The sequence below is a fragment of the Erinaceus europaeus genome, chromosome 13 (assembly GCF_950295315.1).
Source record: "Erinaceus europaeus chromosome 13, mEriEur2.1, whole genome shotgun sequence".
In the NCBI taxonomy this organism is placed as follows: domain Eukaryota; kingdom Metazoa; phylum Chordata; class Mammalia; order Eulipotyphla; family Erinaceidae; genus Erinaceus; species Erinaceus europaeus.
In genome coordinates this window covers 75844768-75862493 of record NC_080174.1, presented here as the reverse complement: position 1 = coordinate 75862493, position 17726 = coordinate 75844768, and the positions used below count along the sequence as shown (strand labels likewise).

The 17726-nt window shown below is 37.6% G+C and overlaps 1 protein-coding gene across 7 annotated transcripts in view; it reads left to right on the top strand.

The window, feature by feature from the left end:
• DAB1 (DAB adaptor protein 1) overlaps positions 1–13306 on the top strand; it is a 1538943-nt gene extending 1525637 nt beyond the window's left edge. For all 7 annotated transcript variants that reach the window (XM_060206276.1, XM_060206275.1, XM_060206272.1 and 4 more), the window contains one exon: positions 9931–13306. Coding sequence is in view for 1 of the 7 variants with exons in the window: in XM_060206273.1 (XP_060062256.1) it covers positions 9931–9975 (45 nt within the window). In the remaining 6 variants the exon portion in view is untranslated. The remainder of the gene's footprint in view (positions 1–9930) is intronic.
• Positions 13307–17726: the final 4420 nt, after the last annotated feature.

Sequence of the window (17726 nt, the reverse complement as noted above, 5' to 3'; positions counted from 1 at the left end):
TTTCCTAGAGTCAGAAAATATCATAAAGATCATAGTGTTTTCTAAGTTTTGAAAGCAAAACACAGGGAATTTGCATTATTCTTGGTGTTCTTCTTTTAAGTAGAACTAGATGTGGAGATTCCAAACAAGGAATCATGAAAACAGAATATTATTGGCCTTTCATGAATATTATACTCAGAGGCAGATTAAGCTCCAGCTGTTGTGAGGGTTCAGACAGGAAACAGGACAGACCTGACTTGACAAAATTAGGATGAGGTTAAAGAGAAATGTGGAGTGAGGAAGAGAGTATAACCTGGGATGACCCCTCTCCCCATCCTAGGTGCCTGATTTTGAGATCTAGCAAGTCCAGATGAACCTAGAGCAAGTCTTTGGGACCATATATGCCAGTAAGCTTCCTGATAAGATATTCTAGAAGTCAAGAGAGAAAAACAGAATAGGAATAAAATTTTGTCATGAGTGTAGACCACTGGAGTGGAAAAAGTAGATAATTGTAAAAAGTAGAAAAAGTAGATCATTTAGACTTGAAGTTGGCAAACTTTCTCTAAATGTTTGTTTTATGTGTCTTTGTGCCCATGAATCTACTCTACTACTATAAATGGAAAGCATCAAGAAAGAGTGTACAAATGAATGTGTCTATATTCCAATACTACTTAATTTACAAAAAGTTGAAACCCACTAAAATTTGGCCAGTAAATCAGAGTTGTTGATCTCTGATTTATAGCATGTCCACTGTTTCTGGAATCACTCTATAAAAGATATTCATGATGCTTTTCATTTGCTCTTCCTAAGAAGACATATTTTAAGATTGCTGGTGTGTTCATAGGACTTTTTAAAAAGTTTTTGTTATTGCATAGAGACAGAGAGTGGAGAGAGAGGAAGAGAGGCAGACACTTGCAGTCCTGCTTCACCACTCATGAAGCATAACCTCTGCAGGTGGGGACCAAGGGCTTGATCCTAGGTCCTTGTGTACTGGCATGTGAGTACTTAATCAGATGTTCTACCACCTGGCCCCTTTATTTGTCGGACTTTTATAAAATCATCTAATTCAACTCTTAAGTAATTTTGTTAGTAATCTCATGTCACAAACTCCACTTTCTCCTACAGATGGAACTGTGAAATAGTAGTAATGAGTATACTATACTACGAGTTACATGCCATAGAACTATATACTTAAAATGACTGAAATTCCAGATTATGCTAAAACATTATTTCCCACAATAAAAACCTAAAAAACATCAGGTCATATTCCCACTAATTGATTTTGGCCATATAACCAAACCACTGGGGTCATTGCTTCTTCACTATAAAATGGATCTAGGATGGCCCATGATCACACAGAGATCCAGTGTGATACCCTGGTAAAATTTTTTCTGAACTATAGGAAAGTTCATTACAGGCCATAGTAGTTTCTCTAGATATAGATTGTTGAGGCTGTGTCATGGCATACTTGATTGAGGGCATATATTATAATGTGTAGGGACCCCAGTTCAAGTCCCCACTCCCTATTTACCCACCTACGGGGGAAGCCCCACTAACAGTAAAGCAGGTACTGCAATTGTCTGTCTCCTCTTCCCCTCTTAATTTCTCTTTATTCTTGAAAAAAAAGAAAGGAAGAGAGAAAGAAAGAAAGAAAGAAAAAGAAAGGAAGAAAGAAATGAAGGAAGGAAGGAAGGAAGGAAGAAAGAAAGAAAGAAAGAAAGAAAGAAAGAAAGAAAGAAAGAAAGAAAGAAGCAGGAAAAAATGTCCCAGGGACAGTGGATTCATAGTGCAGGCTACAAGCCCAACTCTGAGGCAATATAGATATACATATATACATATATATTATTCTCATCCTGAGTTTTACTTAGCTGCTACATGTGTAAACACATCACTTGTAGTTAAAGCAGCCTGTAGACATGTGTTGTACATAGAGCTTCGCAACCCAATACTTTTTATTAACCCCACAATCTTTCTGCACAATTTGTCAGGCTGAACCAATATCATTAATAAATTTCATTGCAGAGCCTAGTTGTAGTTGCAGCTTTATGATAGGAAGAAGCAGCAATGTGGAAAACCACCTGTGGGTGATTGCTGAGTCTAAAACTATCTTTTGCAAGAGGCAGATAAAGCCAGTCACCCAGGCATAAAAACAAAACAAAACAGATACTGGTTTTTTTTTTTCAGAATATTTCCTCTGTACTGAACAATTAACTTATACTTCAATCATGACACCTTTTAAAATTTTATTTATTTATTTAATAATGATTGATGGGGAGTCGGGCAATAACGCAGCGGGTTAAGCGCACGTCGTGTAAAGCGCAAGGGTTGGCAGAAGGATCCAGGTTCTAGCCCCTGGCTCCCCACGTGCAGGGGAGTTGCTTCACAAGTGGTGAAGCAGGTCTGCAGGTGTCTCTCTTTCTCTCTTCCTCTCTGTCTTTTCCTCCTCTCTCCATTTCTCTCTGTCCTATCCAGCAAGAGGACAGCAGTAATAATTACAACAATAAAACAACAAGGGCAACAAAAGGGAATAAATAAATGAATTAATTTTAAAAATAATGATTGACAAGACTATAGGGTAAGAGGGGTACAATTCCACACAGTCCCCCCTGCCAAAGTTCCATATCCCATTCCCTCCATAGGAAGCTTTCCTGTTCTTTATCCCACTGGGACCATGGACCCAGGATCATTTCTAGCACCACTCTACAGATGAAGAAAGTGACACTTAGAAGAGCTAAGTACCCTGCATAGAGTCCTAGAAGTACTAGTGGGAGATGATGAGAAAGAAGCGAACAACCTGAGAGAAAATGTTGCCTTTCTTGGTCTTCTAATAAATCAACTAGCATCAGACCCAATGCTATAATAAGCATTTTCTAATATATATACTAATGGACATTCTGTAGCTCACCTCATTGCTATGAGTAACAAACCCACTTCCTCAAGGATAGGTGTGTACTTATTAGTCTTTTCACGTAGACAGTTTGAGACAGCAGTTCTTGAGCCTCTCAACTTCAAATCCCTGCTCACTCTTTCAGTATACCCCTCTCCCCAATTAGAACATTTATTCAGTGTAAATCAAAAGTTCTCAGGTTGGCTTTCTTGTAGTTTGTGCTGTGTGATTTCAATCTATAATACTTTGTCAGCCTCTAGCAATGAGGATATTCACTGTCAGAATGGTAGGTGAGTTTTAAGTTTGTTTGTAAGAGCTTGCTAATTCACATTAAGAAAAGTATTATTGGGGCCAGGTGGTGGTGCACCTGGTTGAGCGCACATGTCACGATGCGCAAGGACCAGGTTCAAGCCCCTGGTCCCCACCAGCAGGGAGAAAGTTTCATAAGTGGTGAAGCAGTGTTGCAGGTGTCTCTCTCTGTCTCTCTCCCTCTCTATCACCCCCTTCCCTCTCAACTTCTGACTGTCTCTATCCAACAAATAAAGATTAAAAAAAAAAAAGTATTATTCAGGCATTTACCTAAGAGTAGTATTGCTGGATCATAAGACATCTCCATTTTATTGTTGGATCATAAGCTATTTCCATTTTATTGTTTAAGGACTCTCCATACTGTTTTTCCATGGAAAGTATACCAATTTGCATTCTCTCCAGCAGTGTAACAGAATTCCTTTTCCCTTACATCCTAGTCAGCTTTTGTCATTTGCTATTGTGTTGATGTAAGCCATTCTAAAAGATATGAAATAGAAACTCACTGCAGTGTTAATATGAATTTCTCTAATAATAAGTGAAGTGGAGCATTTCCCCATATGCATGTTAACCATGTCCATATCTTCTTTAGAATACTGTATGTTCAGATCTTTTGCCCACTTTTTAATTGGGTTAGTTGGGGTTATTTTGTAGTTGTTGAGTTATATGATTTTTATAGATGTTTTATATCAATCCTTTGTCAGATTTATGATGCTCAAATATTTCCCTGGTTAATAATTTGTGTGTTTTGTTTTTGTGTATCTTGCTTTTGATGTATAGGAGCTTTATATATAGTTTGTAGTCCCATTTACTTAATTGTGTTTGGGTTTCGATTTCTGATGGGATTGAGTCTCTAATACTTTTTTTGCTGCTAAGGCCCCATAGTGTTTCACTAATATCTCCTTCTATGTATTTTATATTTTCAGGTCTAATATTCAGACTTTTGATCCATTTTGAGTTAATTTTAGTTTTTGGTGTCAAGTGGTGGTCTAGTTTCACTTTTCTATATTTTTCTCACCACCCGTTTTTTTTTTCTTTCAATTTTTTTCTTTTTGATAGGACAGAAAGAAATTGAGAGGGGAGGAGGAGATACACAGAGAGAAAGATAGGCATCTGCAGACCTGCTTCACCATTTGCAAAGCCTCTCCACCTCCCCACTGTAGGTGGGGTGCAGTCTCGAACCCATGTCCTTTTGCATGATAGCATGTACAACACTACCCAGCACCAATTTTTGAAGAGTCTTTTTCACCACTTAATGTTTTTGTGTGAGTTTATTTCTGGGCTCTTTTGTTCCATTGTTCTATATGTCCATTTTTGTTCCAATACCATACTGTTCTAATTACTATTTCTCTGAAGTTTAAACTGAGGTCGCAGACTGTGATACCTCCATTTTTCCCTTTTATTGTTCTTTTTTTGTTGATATAATTATGAATGACAAGTCCATTAGATAAGAGGGGTACAATTCCACACAATTTCCACCACCAGAGTTCTGTATCCCATCCCCTCCATTGGAAGCTTTTCTATTCTTTATCCCTCTGGAAGTATGGACCCAGTATCATTATGGAAGGTCTGGCTTCTGTAATTGCTTCTCCACTGGACATGGACATTGGCAGGTCAGTCCATACTCCCAGCCTGTTTCTATCTTTCCCTAGTTGGGCAGAGGTCTGGAGAGGTGCAGTTCCAGGACACAATGGTGAAGTTGTCTTCCCAGGGAAATGCTTTGACTTTGTGATTCTACACAAAGTTTTGGATAATATCTTTGATCTCCTTGAAAAAGGTTATTGGGGTTTCAATATGGACAACTTGAATCTGTAGATTGCTTTTGGAAGGGTAACTTTTTTTTTAATTTTAATTTTTAATTCTTATTTACTTGATAGGACAAAGAAAAATTGAGAGGGGAAGGGGAGAGAGAAAGAGAGACACTTTCAGTATTGCTTCACCTCTAGTGTTTCACCATGCAGGTGGTGGCCTAGGGAGGGCTCTAACTCAAGACCTGTGTGCATTATAACATGTGCACTCAACCAGATATGCCACCACCTTGCCTGAGATTGACTATTTTATAGTATTTATTCTGCACCTCCACAAATAAAAGATGCTCTGCTCTTTCTTTGTGTCATTATCTATTTCTTTCTAAAGAGTCCTATAGTTTTCATTGTGAAGGCCCTTCACCCATTTTTGTTAGATTCATGGCAGCGTTTTTTATCTTATGGGGCTCAATCATTTCCCTTTCTTCTGATTCCTCACTGGCATATAGAAATGCCACAGATTTATGTGTATTGAGTTTGTATCCTACTACTCTACTGAACTTACAGATGATTTCTAACAGGTTTTTGTGGTGGACTCTTGGGATTCTCTATGTATATTATCATGCTGTCTGCAAATAGCCATAGTTTCACTTCTTCCTTCTTGATATTAATTATGTTGGTATCTCTTTCTGCCAATTACACTGGCATGAATATCAAAGAGTACCTTGAGTAGTAGTGGCAAAAGTGGACATATTTGTCAAGTTTCAGAATGAAGGGGGGAAAGTGTTCAGTTTTTCTTCATTTAGGATATTTGCTTTGGGTTTATCGTATGTGGCTTTCATTCATTGGGTACACCACCCATGTTCCATGTTCTAAGAATGTGGGATACTTATGTGAGAAACACAGTGGGACTATACTGAGAGATAACAAGACCATGGGCACAGTCAGATGTGTGCCTATACAGGCCACTGCAAATATCCAGGAGCAGAGTGGCCCACATCCCATGTAGAACCTGGGAAGCTGTAATATTGAAGTGAGTAAGTTTGATTACTCGATACGAACTCACAGGTATAGAATAAAGAGAGTTCTCAGAGGCAAAAGACACTGTCTGAGAAGTCTCTGAGATAGAAAAACCCTGCCATAGTAGGGTGACCAGCATTGAGACCTTGAAGGTAGATGTTAGAAGGCAAAAGAAATTATGAGACTGGGTGGAAAGTGGAGCCATCCTGGAAGGGCCTTTTGTGTCCCATGGAGAAGTATGTATTATACTTGAGTGAAAAAGAAGCAGGAGAGTTATTGCAAGTGGGAGACTGATATTATCAAATTCATTTCAGAAAGATCATTCTTGCAGAGGCATAAAGCGAACAAAATGTTTAAACATGATATATGTGACTTGAAGGTTGAGTTTTGATTCACTGTCTAGATGGAATATTTATTAGCTCTAATGGACCTGCAGACTAATGGGTCTATGTGTCCAGCTAGGGGACTTACTCTCAGGGTGATTGACAGCATTTGAATTAGGGTAGAGATGTGCTAAAATACTGTAAAGAAAGCAGAAATATCAATAGAGTGCTATGTCAGTGTGTGATTCTGTTTAGGCTCTTTGGAATATGTCAGGAATCGCCTGAAAACTCCTTCATGACCTTATGGAAAGTCAAGATGGAGATTTCTGTACCAAATGATTACTTAGTTCCACTATAGTTCTGACAGTCTAAGATTCTGTAACAAGGAAGGTAAAGCTATTGCCAAAATGTACAATGCATCACAGTGTCAGACTTTGGGATTATCTGCTGCTTGGGGTTTTCCACACCACTGCTCCCCTTCATTAGTGGGGATAATTGAGAGTTGACTGTAGTCGTTACCGCTGTTGTGATGTGTGTTTGAAGCTAAATTCCGGCAAGCAGGAGATGTGTGAATATTTATCTCAGCTGCAGAAAGTTAATGCAGTGTGGCATTAATTACCCTGTATGATCCTGCTGTCTTCTTCTGTTTTTAGGTGTCATTCTCACTTGAATAAATTAGTTTCCAAAATTAGAATAAGACAAATTGTAGGGTGAGATCAAGGCAGCCTGACTTCTTAGGGCACCCAAAAAGGAAAGCCCACCCAGAGAACATTAATATACACACTCGTATACTCCAGCAAAGACAGAATAAAACATTCTCTCCCAGCAGTTGTTGTTAACTACTTTACCACTTACCTCCCAACCCTCAGAACACAGTCATATAACAAAGCTACATGTTTAGCTTTGCAACAGGTATATGAAACATTTTCAATATACTAGCTTATATGTTTAACAGATCATCTTGCCACAGATTTTACTTTCAGAAAATAAATCAAAGTGAGATGTATTTTGGACAGAGGGATTAGAACAATTAAAAAAACCAAGACCATTATCACAATCGTTTATTTATTCAATGATTCTTTATTGAGGACCCACTCTCCTAGGTCCACATATGTAAAATGCTAGCAGTCATTGATAAGTGGTAACACAGAGGAAAGGACAGGATTGTACTTCCTTTCTTTTTGTCATGGATATTTGAAAGAAAGGAGATACACAAAACACATCCTTTACATTTTCTAGAATGTGAAGTATGAAGTTCAGTGAGTGGCCAGGGTGGACGATGAAATTGCTGCTTTGGTATATTCCAGAATAGGTTGCTACCAACAGTAGGAAACACCGTCTCCATGGAAGAACACAACAAGCTCTAGTGGGGAATTTTCCTGTGGCCAGAGTTGTAGATTCTATTCAGGTCATACTTTCTAAGTACCCCCGTGACTACAAAAGTAAGAATTACTTCTTTGGGCGTCAGATTCCTCCTCTATAAAACGATAGATCTGCACAGCATCATCTTCTAGTTCATTCCTACTTTACATAGAGGCAGCATATAGAATTTTTATTTGGAAAAAAATTAAAAGAAAAGCTATTCCAAGGGCAGAGTGGTAGCACACCTGGTTGAGTGCACATGTTACAATGCTGAAGGACCCAGGTTTGAGTCCCCAGTTCCCACCTCTGGGGGTTGGGGAAGCTTTGTGAGTGGTGAAGCAGGGTTGCAGAGGTCTCTGGATCTCTCTCCCTCTATCACCCCATTCCCTCTCGATTTCTGGTTGGTCTCTATCCAATAAAGATAATTTTTTAAAAAGTTATTCCTAGGCGTACTAAACAGCTTTTTAAACAAGTAGGACACAGGAGCATTTTAGAGACGCTAAAGAACTCTGTAGCACTGCAGATTTTGTTGGAAGTTTTGTTTTTCAAGAAGGTGTAATGGACTAAAACAACATGTAAGGACCTTCCATTCTTCTAGCACCCTAAATTCAGTAACTATGTAACCATAGGAGAATAATTGAACTTCTCTTTGTTTCATTTTTATTTTGCAGTATAGGCACATTATTTTCAATATGTCTTAATTGTGATGAGTTAGAAAAAAAATGTACTTGAAAACACCTAATAAGATGTTTAAAAAAACAGGGGCTCGTAGAACTACAGTTCAATCTGAAGGTTCAAGGAAACAAGTAAAGTAAAACAAATAACCTATACTCCCATGGGAAGCAAACTAATATGTAAAATAATGACTAAATAGGGAGTTGGGCGGCAGTGCAGCAGGTTAAGCGCACCTGGCGTGAAGTGCAGGGACCAGTGTAAGGATCCCGGTTCGAGCCCCTGGCTCCCCACCTACAGGGGAGTTGCTTCATAGACAGTGAAGCAGGTCTGCAGGTGTCTATCTTTCTCTCCCCCTCTCTGTCTTCCTCCTCTCTCCATTTCTCTCTGTCCTATTTAACAACGACAACAACAATAATAATTACAACAACAATAAAAAACAAGGACAACAAAAGGGAAAATTAAAAAAATAACAATAATGACTAAATAAAGGTGTCACTGTGTCCACTTACTTCTGGCACAGATATCCAAGAGTGCGAGCATAAAGAATAATTTTAACAGAAGGACCTGTGCATGTTTTAGACCAGAGTTTTGCTCTGATTGACCTGGCCAATGCACCTTGGGCCATTTCAACATGATCATGAACCTGAAATTTGAAGTAGTTTCTACAGAGCTGAGCCCCCTTTCCTATTTAGTTTGGACTGAAGGCTTGCTGTATCATGTACTGGTGAAAACCCTTGTGTATGTCTCAGAACCACCCCAACCTACAACAGTGGAGTGAATGGAAACAAGTACCAGAAACTGTTTGCTCAGAGCAAAAGGGACAGTGGCTGTTTACCTTACTCAGAAGTGTACCCATTCATAACTGCTTATAGAAACAGAGAAGGAATTTGAAATAAAAATTCACTAACTTCAAGTGGCCATTCATGAAAATGTGTTGGGAAAATGTCCACTTGACTCATACTCAGCAGTACTTATGCTGAAGACCTATTACTGTGAGACACTGTGTTAAATGCTTTATATATTTTCTCTCAGTCTTTCAGGAGTACTATGGGATAATTAGTATTATTTCTATTTCATGATTGGGGATCCTGAAGGTCAAGAAGGAGAAATATCTTTCCCATGTCACAAAGATTTTACTTTCCAGCTCTTTTGACTATGCCATGCTATTTCCCTAACTGGCCAGTCAGGCTCAGATTGAAAAAAGGACACAAATCTAGTTGAACAGTTCTTCCGGATGCTCTAAAAAAAAAAAATCTTGCCAAATTGATATGCTCCATGGTCAACGTAACCCAAAAATCACCTAAGGTCATTCATCAGAGAGTCGTAGACTGTTTCTATTCCGTTCTAATCCCAAATTCTCCTTTCTCACACCATCACAGAAAATCCTCATCATAGACTGTTTCCATTCCATTCTAATCCCAAATTCTCCTTTCTCACACCATCACAGAAAATCCTCATCATAGACTGTTTCCATTCCGTTCTAATCCCAAATTCTCCTTTCTCACACCATCACAGAAAATCCTCATCATAGACTGTTTCCATTCCATTCTAATCCCAAATTCTCCTTTCTCACACCATCACAGAAAATCTGGTGTGGAAAAGTACAAGTCTCACTTTGTCCCTCTATCCATAGGAGCTGGAGCCTCTCTATGTGCAGATCAACAGACCTAAGAAATAGCATCAAAGTGGGCTCATGGCGGGTGCTTCAAGACTGGCGTGGAAATCAGCATCACAAGAGGCTCTCTTGTATTTTTCACTTCACCTCATCCCATGAAGAAATTCATGATTGCCCAGTGGAACTCATTTGGAAGAGGGAACTTACTTTTTGGCAACCAATGTCAGATAACTATGACAGCACAAAAACCACAAAAGTATAAAAAATCATACCCAACAGTAAATCACAAATCAAGTCAATGCTCACATGACAAGTATCCTGAGCTCTCTTAAAGTGGATTTAAGTTGACCCAGTATGTGAAATCATAATTCTTTTTATATTTCTCTACCTGTTTGACCACTGTGGAGACATCAAATTTGGAGTAATGAATGGGCTTCAGAGATTAACAAGATCGGCACTGACTTCTCTTGGGCAAAAGTGAGAGGTCTCCTATGACCACAATATCATCACTTATATGCCTTTTGACATATGGTGTAATGTTTTTTTTCCATCTTCTCATGGGCCTGATGTGCCATATCCTTCTCTCCCCCCCCCCCATCCTCTCTTTGTCTTGTTTGAAAATTAATGGGTGTACAAATTTTTGTATTGCTTTTGATTTTTTTTAATATGAGGTGAAGAGATATAACTGGGAAAAAAATGTCTCATATGAAGTGAATTAATTTGAGATTTCAAGACGAATAAGTGGTTGATTATTCTTTATAATCAAGAATGTTGCCAAAACAACCCTTTAGCAGTTCTGCATCCTGATGAGGAAAGACAGTGTTAGGTTTGGACCTTCAGTCTGTGAGTAGGAAAGGACATCAAATCCCCTTGATGAGAAAGATAAAACGTGCATCTGATTTCCTAAGAAGCTCTAAACTCTTAAGTACAATAAAATGATATTTTTTATTTTTCTGATATCTTGCTGCCGTGATGCTATGCAGACAAGTGTCTTCTTCACGTGCCGTTTTCACACAAAAGTCATTTGCCAAATAATTCTGGTACAATCCCAGTAATGTGGTTTTGGATCTTAAAAAAAAAAAAAACTGACTTTCTAATGGAACAGAGGTGACATGAATATTCAGAATGACAAACTGATTCTGTAGTCACAGTGGTTCATCTCTATCTCTTTTTGTACATCAGAAAATTCAAATGGGATTTTTATTTTATAACTTGAAGAAAAAAAAAAAAAGACCTTACCATTAAACTCTTGAAATATTTAAGGGAAATGGCTTTAAGGAGTTCTAATGAAAAAAAGAATGCCAGTTTTTTTGTAAATATAAATGTTAATGAAAATGCTTTTTAATAATGCCATTACACTGTAGAGAAGGTACCAGACTGAGTGCAAGATGTGACACATTTGACGGATGGGACTCACGCTCCAGATGTTGTTCTAGAGCATATGTTAGGAAACCGGGGTTCAGGGACAGCTGGCAGGAGCACTTGGCCAATCAGCAGCTAGTGAACAGGAAGAGAGCATGAGACTCCATCACCTACTCTTTCTACAGGAGTACCTGCCCTCTGCATAAACAAGAAGAACACAGTTCACAGGTGGAGGGCCTCTCCTTCAGATTCTGAAAACTTCTCCCATCTCAACATGCCCACCTACCCCCTCCCTAGAGATCACTGGACTGTTTGAAACAGAAGAGTTTAAGCTTCCTTTTTTTACATTTATGAGACAAAAAGTGCAGTGTTCAGTTCGTATGTTTAGCACATGATTTTCATAAAGAATCTCTATATTTTTTGCCCTACAAAGAATTGTTCTACAGATTCAATGTGTTTTCCTGATGTTCCTATGCAGTTATAGTATGCTGAATTTAGTTGTTTAAAACTAAGAAGAAAACTTCAAGGAATCACATGATTAATTGGACTTGAGGTTATTATCATTGGTTTCAAAAGTCGAAATGTTGAATATACATTGATATGATTGACTTGAATAGGCCTGTGTACTTTAGTTCTTTATCTGAATAGAAATTAAAATGATTTGGGAAAAGGTATACTTGGTCTCAAGGATAAAAAATGATGAAGTCAAGGAGATTGTTACTATTTGAAGTCCAGTTTTACACTATCAAATCCCTGGAATTTAAATTTTTCATAGTTAGATAAATGAACCAGATGTCCATTACAGAATATATGTAAATGTCATCTTGATATCTCTGGCCTAAAGAACCATAAAAATGAAAAAGGCCACTTGTCTCCCTCTGTAGCTACCACCTCTTGATCCACATGATTTCTTCAGGAATACGCACACATTTTATGATTAGGTAATCCTTTCACAGGAAGGGGAAGACAGAAAAGGTGTGGTAACTGTAATGTTGTCTTGAAACCAGTTCAGTTTGTTTCCTGGGGATTTGATAAGATCGGCAGTTCCCATGAGGGAAATGGTTACAATTGCTATATTGTCTGTGATTCTGATTCTAAACAAGTGGTGCTATCTTCTCCCTCAATATGGCTGTCTTGAGTTTGTCTTGCAGTATCACACCATTGTACTGATGCTTTGGGTTGCTTCTGACACGTTCAAAGTGAACTCTGGCTGACATAGCTGTTTCAGGAATGCCATTTGGAGTTAATTGCGTTGCAGAAAGTGGGAACCCAATGGACATGCTATCTTTCATTGACTATGATGGGAATTAAAACTGTCTATGAACTTCAAGAAGATGCCCATGTGAGACATTAAAGTCGAGATTTTTAACTGCCACCCACATGGTCATTGGCAGAATTGTGATTTTAACGAGCCCTGTTTGGTGAACCCAGAACCACCATACCCTCTTTCAGGAATATGTAAACTTTCCAATTAAAAGCAGAGATGCCAATTTCAAAAGGCCCTGGGAAGTCTGTGCAGTTCTGGTTAGATGGATAGAAAAACCATGTGTACAACTGTTAGTTCTTCATCCTTCACTAGCACTAAATTTGTCACTTTAAATTTTGAAACCAGGGAAATGTCACCTTCATTCTGTTCCCATACCCCCATAGCTCTGTAATCTTTACATGCCACAAGACTTTTTTGATAATTTGTACTCCATTTCAGTGTCTACTGAAACCCCATCATGTAATGTACTGGGCACCTTCTTTTAAGAAAAAAAAAATGTTTACTCTGTGGGTTTGATTCATTTCAATTTCTGCGTTCTGACACATATTTTTTTAATAAAGATGAGAAAGAGAAAAATGACTGTTGCAGTACATTTCTAGACCTACTTTAACTTTACCTCAGATAACAGTTTGTTAACATATATGGACACATTATTTTTAACTTTATGTACGGCACATTCAACAAAACCGAAATTTTTAGAAATTTTCCATTAACTTCTGTAACACGCCATGTAAAACTGTTACAAATAAACATGTTTGAAAACAACAGGTTAGCCTGGTTTTATTCCACATATTTCTCAGGTCTGAGGCTACAAGAGGAAATTGCTTCTAACCTTCCAGGTGAAGGCTTCTGATTTTCTGACACTGGGCCAGAAAGAGAAAGAAAGCTTCATTGAGAAGTTAGATCAGTTCGTCCTCCGTGGAATTCAGACGCTTGTCAAACTTGGAAAAGCAGTCACCATGAAGAATGATGTGGATGGTGCTAGGAAAAACTAACCTTGTGAAGATGTAGTATTTGGACCACTTTTAACACAACACGGAACTTCCTAAGTTGTGAAAGACCCTGGTACTAGAACTGTGGATTTGTGTTTTCTCAAAAGGAAAGAAAGAAAAGAAAAGAAAAGAAAAGAAAAGAAAAGAAAAGAAAGAAAGAAAGAAAGAAAGAAAGAAAGAAAGAAAGAAAGAAAGAAAGAAAAGAAAAGAAAGAGAGAAAGAAAAAAACCTTCTAAACTAGTGCTTGGCAAGTCAAGGTGAATGTAGGCTCAAGGTGTTCACTTTAGTTTACTTTAAGATCTTCTACTTTAGCGGGGCCAAACAAGGAAGTATTTGTCTTTCTTTACATTCTCCACATATTCCACACCAAAATCATTAGAGAAAAAGAAATTTGAAGCTGACCTTGGCTTTAGTTGTATGGAACAGGGAGAAAAAGAAGTGTATGTGTGAATGTTTGTATATTTATGCATGAATGTCTATATATGTATATGTATGTGTGTCACTTTGATTTCCTTATGTAACTAAATCAGTTTGTCTACCTAATAAGATTACAATTAGGTCATTGAGATGCCAAAAACACCTCTGCTTAGAAATGGTTGTTAATGGTTGCATAAACACATGCCCTCAATCTGGTCTCATTATACAGAATGTATTAAACAGATGTTCTCGTCAACTTTAGGGAAAATGAGAGAATAGGCTGAGATTCTGGAAAAATAAATTTGGGACAGAAGGAAGAAATCATTTTTTTAAACAAATTTTGGTTGCCATTGGTTTACAGTACTGTAGAGGGAACAACTTGTTCATTGCAGAAAAGGCTTGTTCCAGAATTGAATTGCTGGAACAATGTCACAGAAGTGTTTTTGGATCTGACTGTCATAAGAGCGACTGATATGTCTCTGGGAGGTGACAAATGCTATATATTCATTTCCTCAGTTAATTCTCTAAACAACTTGGAGGGGCTAGATGCAACCCCAGTTTATAAATAAAGAAAAAAAGTCTCAGAGAGATTGGGTAACTTCCCCAGCTAACAAATAGTAGAACAGATATTTGAGCCAATGTATTCATTTTTTTAAAGATATTCACCTTGCAAGTATATCTACACATTAAAAAGCATTGCTTTCTCATGAGTCCGGATCTGTAAAATTGAATGTGTTAAAATTTCAAAGTTCCTCCAGTTTAAAAATAGAAAGCCAGTGGATGTTTCTGTATTAATTATGTTGCTAAATACATATTTTCTTCTTTAACTGTCATTTTTGCAAGGAGGTATCTTAGAGCAATTAAGAGTCAGTAGAGTTTTTTGCTCAACTAGTTCAAGTTTAGCTGAAACCAAGTGCTGGTGATTTACTTTTCCAACCTAAATGAGTCTTAAGGAAGTGACAAATTAAAAGGTGTCCTATTTAACTGCTAGGCAGATGCCAAAATAAATCAAGCAGACATAGCTGCTTTCATTTTGTGCTTGAGAGCAAACCCTTGTTGTTTTGACAGTAAATGTTTTTTTGTTTTACTCCGTATGTCAGTAGGAAAAACGAACAGAATAAAAACAGGTTTCATTGAAATCAGCCTTCAAAGATTTGAAAGCTTTTACAAAGATGTTTAAATTCAAGGGAAGTGTAAGCACTGGTACTTGGAAGACTACAAAAATAATAATAAAATGAACAGATGTAGATGGCTTTCAAGGCATCTAGTGGCCAGTTCTCAGCATTTATGTTAAAATATGAATAAAGCTCCCACTGTTGTGCTAGCAAAAACCTATTCACATACGATTCTGTGTGAACAAGTCATTTTCTCGCATTTCCAAATCTTGAATCCTCAAGAGGAAAGGGGTGTGTTTCCCCATTTTACAGTTTAGAAAACTGAAACTCAGAAATGTCATGAAACAGCTCTCAATTAGTTGAGTCTAAATGCACTATTTTGAGACTGTCAAGATTTCTTTGGTTCTGACACCGAAGTCCCTCCGTGGTTACTGACAGTGCTGTTGTAATATCAAATTGCTTATACACTATTTATAAAACACTTGTGAGTCTTTCTGTATTCAATTCCAAGTTGTGTCTATTATATTAGAAAAATAACACGATGCATTATCCTGTCTGATTCGGTCCAGAAATTGATTCTTAAGTAAAATGACTGTCATATTTTAAAACAAAGGGAAAATCCAGTTTTATTCTCCACAACAGTAATAGCTCTAACCCAATCCAATGAATATTTAATTTCAAAACGAAACCCCAGCATTCACTTTATCTTCCGAGATACAGAGATCTGAGGAGGGGACCCTTTTTGAACAGGCTTTCTGATCGTCCTTTGCTGAAGAATATTAATGACTGCCAAGTGGAAAATGTCTAAATATTCCTTCTTGTGAGATGGCAGCCTCTGGTGACTTGGGTCTTTAATCTTCTGAGCAGCCTAGAATGGGGAAAAAAAATCTGGGTTGGTTGGAAGTGGAATGAGTAGTGTCAGGGCTGACATGTTGTCAACAGAGAAATGCGACAATGTCCTTCGTATTGTAAGCAACTCTCACCTTTGAGGTAGATGTCTGTCTCATTACAGATTATAGGTCAGAGTCTGTCATCTATATAGCTCAGAGCTATGAGCTCAAGAATCAAGAAACTTAGTGATTAGAGCAAAGTTGTTTCCTTTCAAACTGCCTTGTACCCCTTCTGACCTTCAAGTAGGAATTTAAAAGGTGGCCAAGGATTACACAGCTATATTTATTCATTGAGAGTAAAAACATTGATAGGGAAAACCAAAACTATAATAAATTTTACTTCATGTTTCATTAGAGCAAAAAAGACACATATTACTAAAGTGAAGCAGTCAAATTCAGTAGCTATTTTTGTTTCTTTTGACTGCACACTAAAATTAGGCAAAAAACAAGAAGCAGAGAATTTGACCTAGTTTGATTTTCTTTATTGATGAAATAATATGGACTAGTTTCTAGAAAATTAACTTAATTCAGAAAGTCCTGGTAGAAAGTCTCCATAATTTGTCGCTTATAGTCCCTCAGGTAAATCATGCAAGCTTTCTCAAATTCAGTATTCTTCTATAAAATCAAGATAACATCAAATTTATAATGCCTTTCAGAAAATGAATCTTAAGGGCTGAGTGGTGGTACATCTGGTTAAGCACACATGTTACCATGCGCAAGGACCTTGGTTCAAGTCCCCAGCCCCCACCTACAGAGGGGAAGCTTCATGACTGTGGAAGCCGTGCTGGAGGTGTCCCTCTTTTTCTCTCCTTATCTATCTCCCCTTCTTTTCTTAATTTCTACCTATTAAATAAAACTAAATAAGCAACAGGAAAAATAATTTTAAAAAAGAAATATGATAGTTGAATACCTAGAACATAGTACATGCTTACTACACATCACCTATTAATATTAAAGTCTGACAGCTATTATATAATTTTATATATTTTTTTCTACTTTTACACCCACATTTATTATCTCGGCATAGTAATTCTACCAAATGTGCAGAATGGCAGTGAGTGATTATTTTATTGTCCAAAGGAAACCAAAGAAGCATATGCATGTCTCTTTGAATTTTTTTCACCAGCAAAGTTTAAAGCAAAAATGTATTGCAGATTTCTTCTTGTAACAAAAATTTATAAAACACAAACAATGTGGGAGTTGGGCTGTAGCGCAGCAGGTTAAGCGCAGGTGGCGCAAAGCACAAGGACTGGCATAAGGATCCCGGTTCGAACCCCAGCTCCCCACCTGCAGGGGAGTCGCTTCACAGGTGGTGAAGCAGGTCTGCAGGTGTCTCTCTTTCTCTCCTCCTCTCTGTCTTCCCCTCCTCTCTTCATTTCTCTCTGTCCTATCCAACAACGACAACAACAATAATAACTACAACAATATAACAACAAGGGCAACAAAAGGGAATAAATTAATAAAATAAATAATAAAAAAACCCACAAACAATGTGCATAGTTCTGTATTAAGTTCTGAAGATTTCCAGGGAAAAAAACCATGCCTGTTTGACTGTCTCTACTTCAATAAGCACAGATTTAAATGAGAATAATAGATTATTGGGTGAATGAGCTTTAGTAAGAGCAGTGCTGGAATAAGAATAAGCTTTAGTAAGAGCAGTGCTGATGTCATGGGAGTGATGGTGGGAGGCTATATAGAAACTTTGCTGGATGAGCTGAGTCATAAAGAAATGAGTAAGAGTTCAATATGAGGCTATTGGAAAACATTAGCA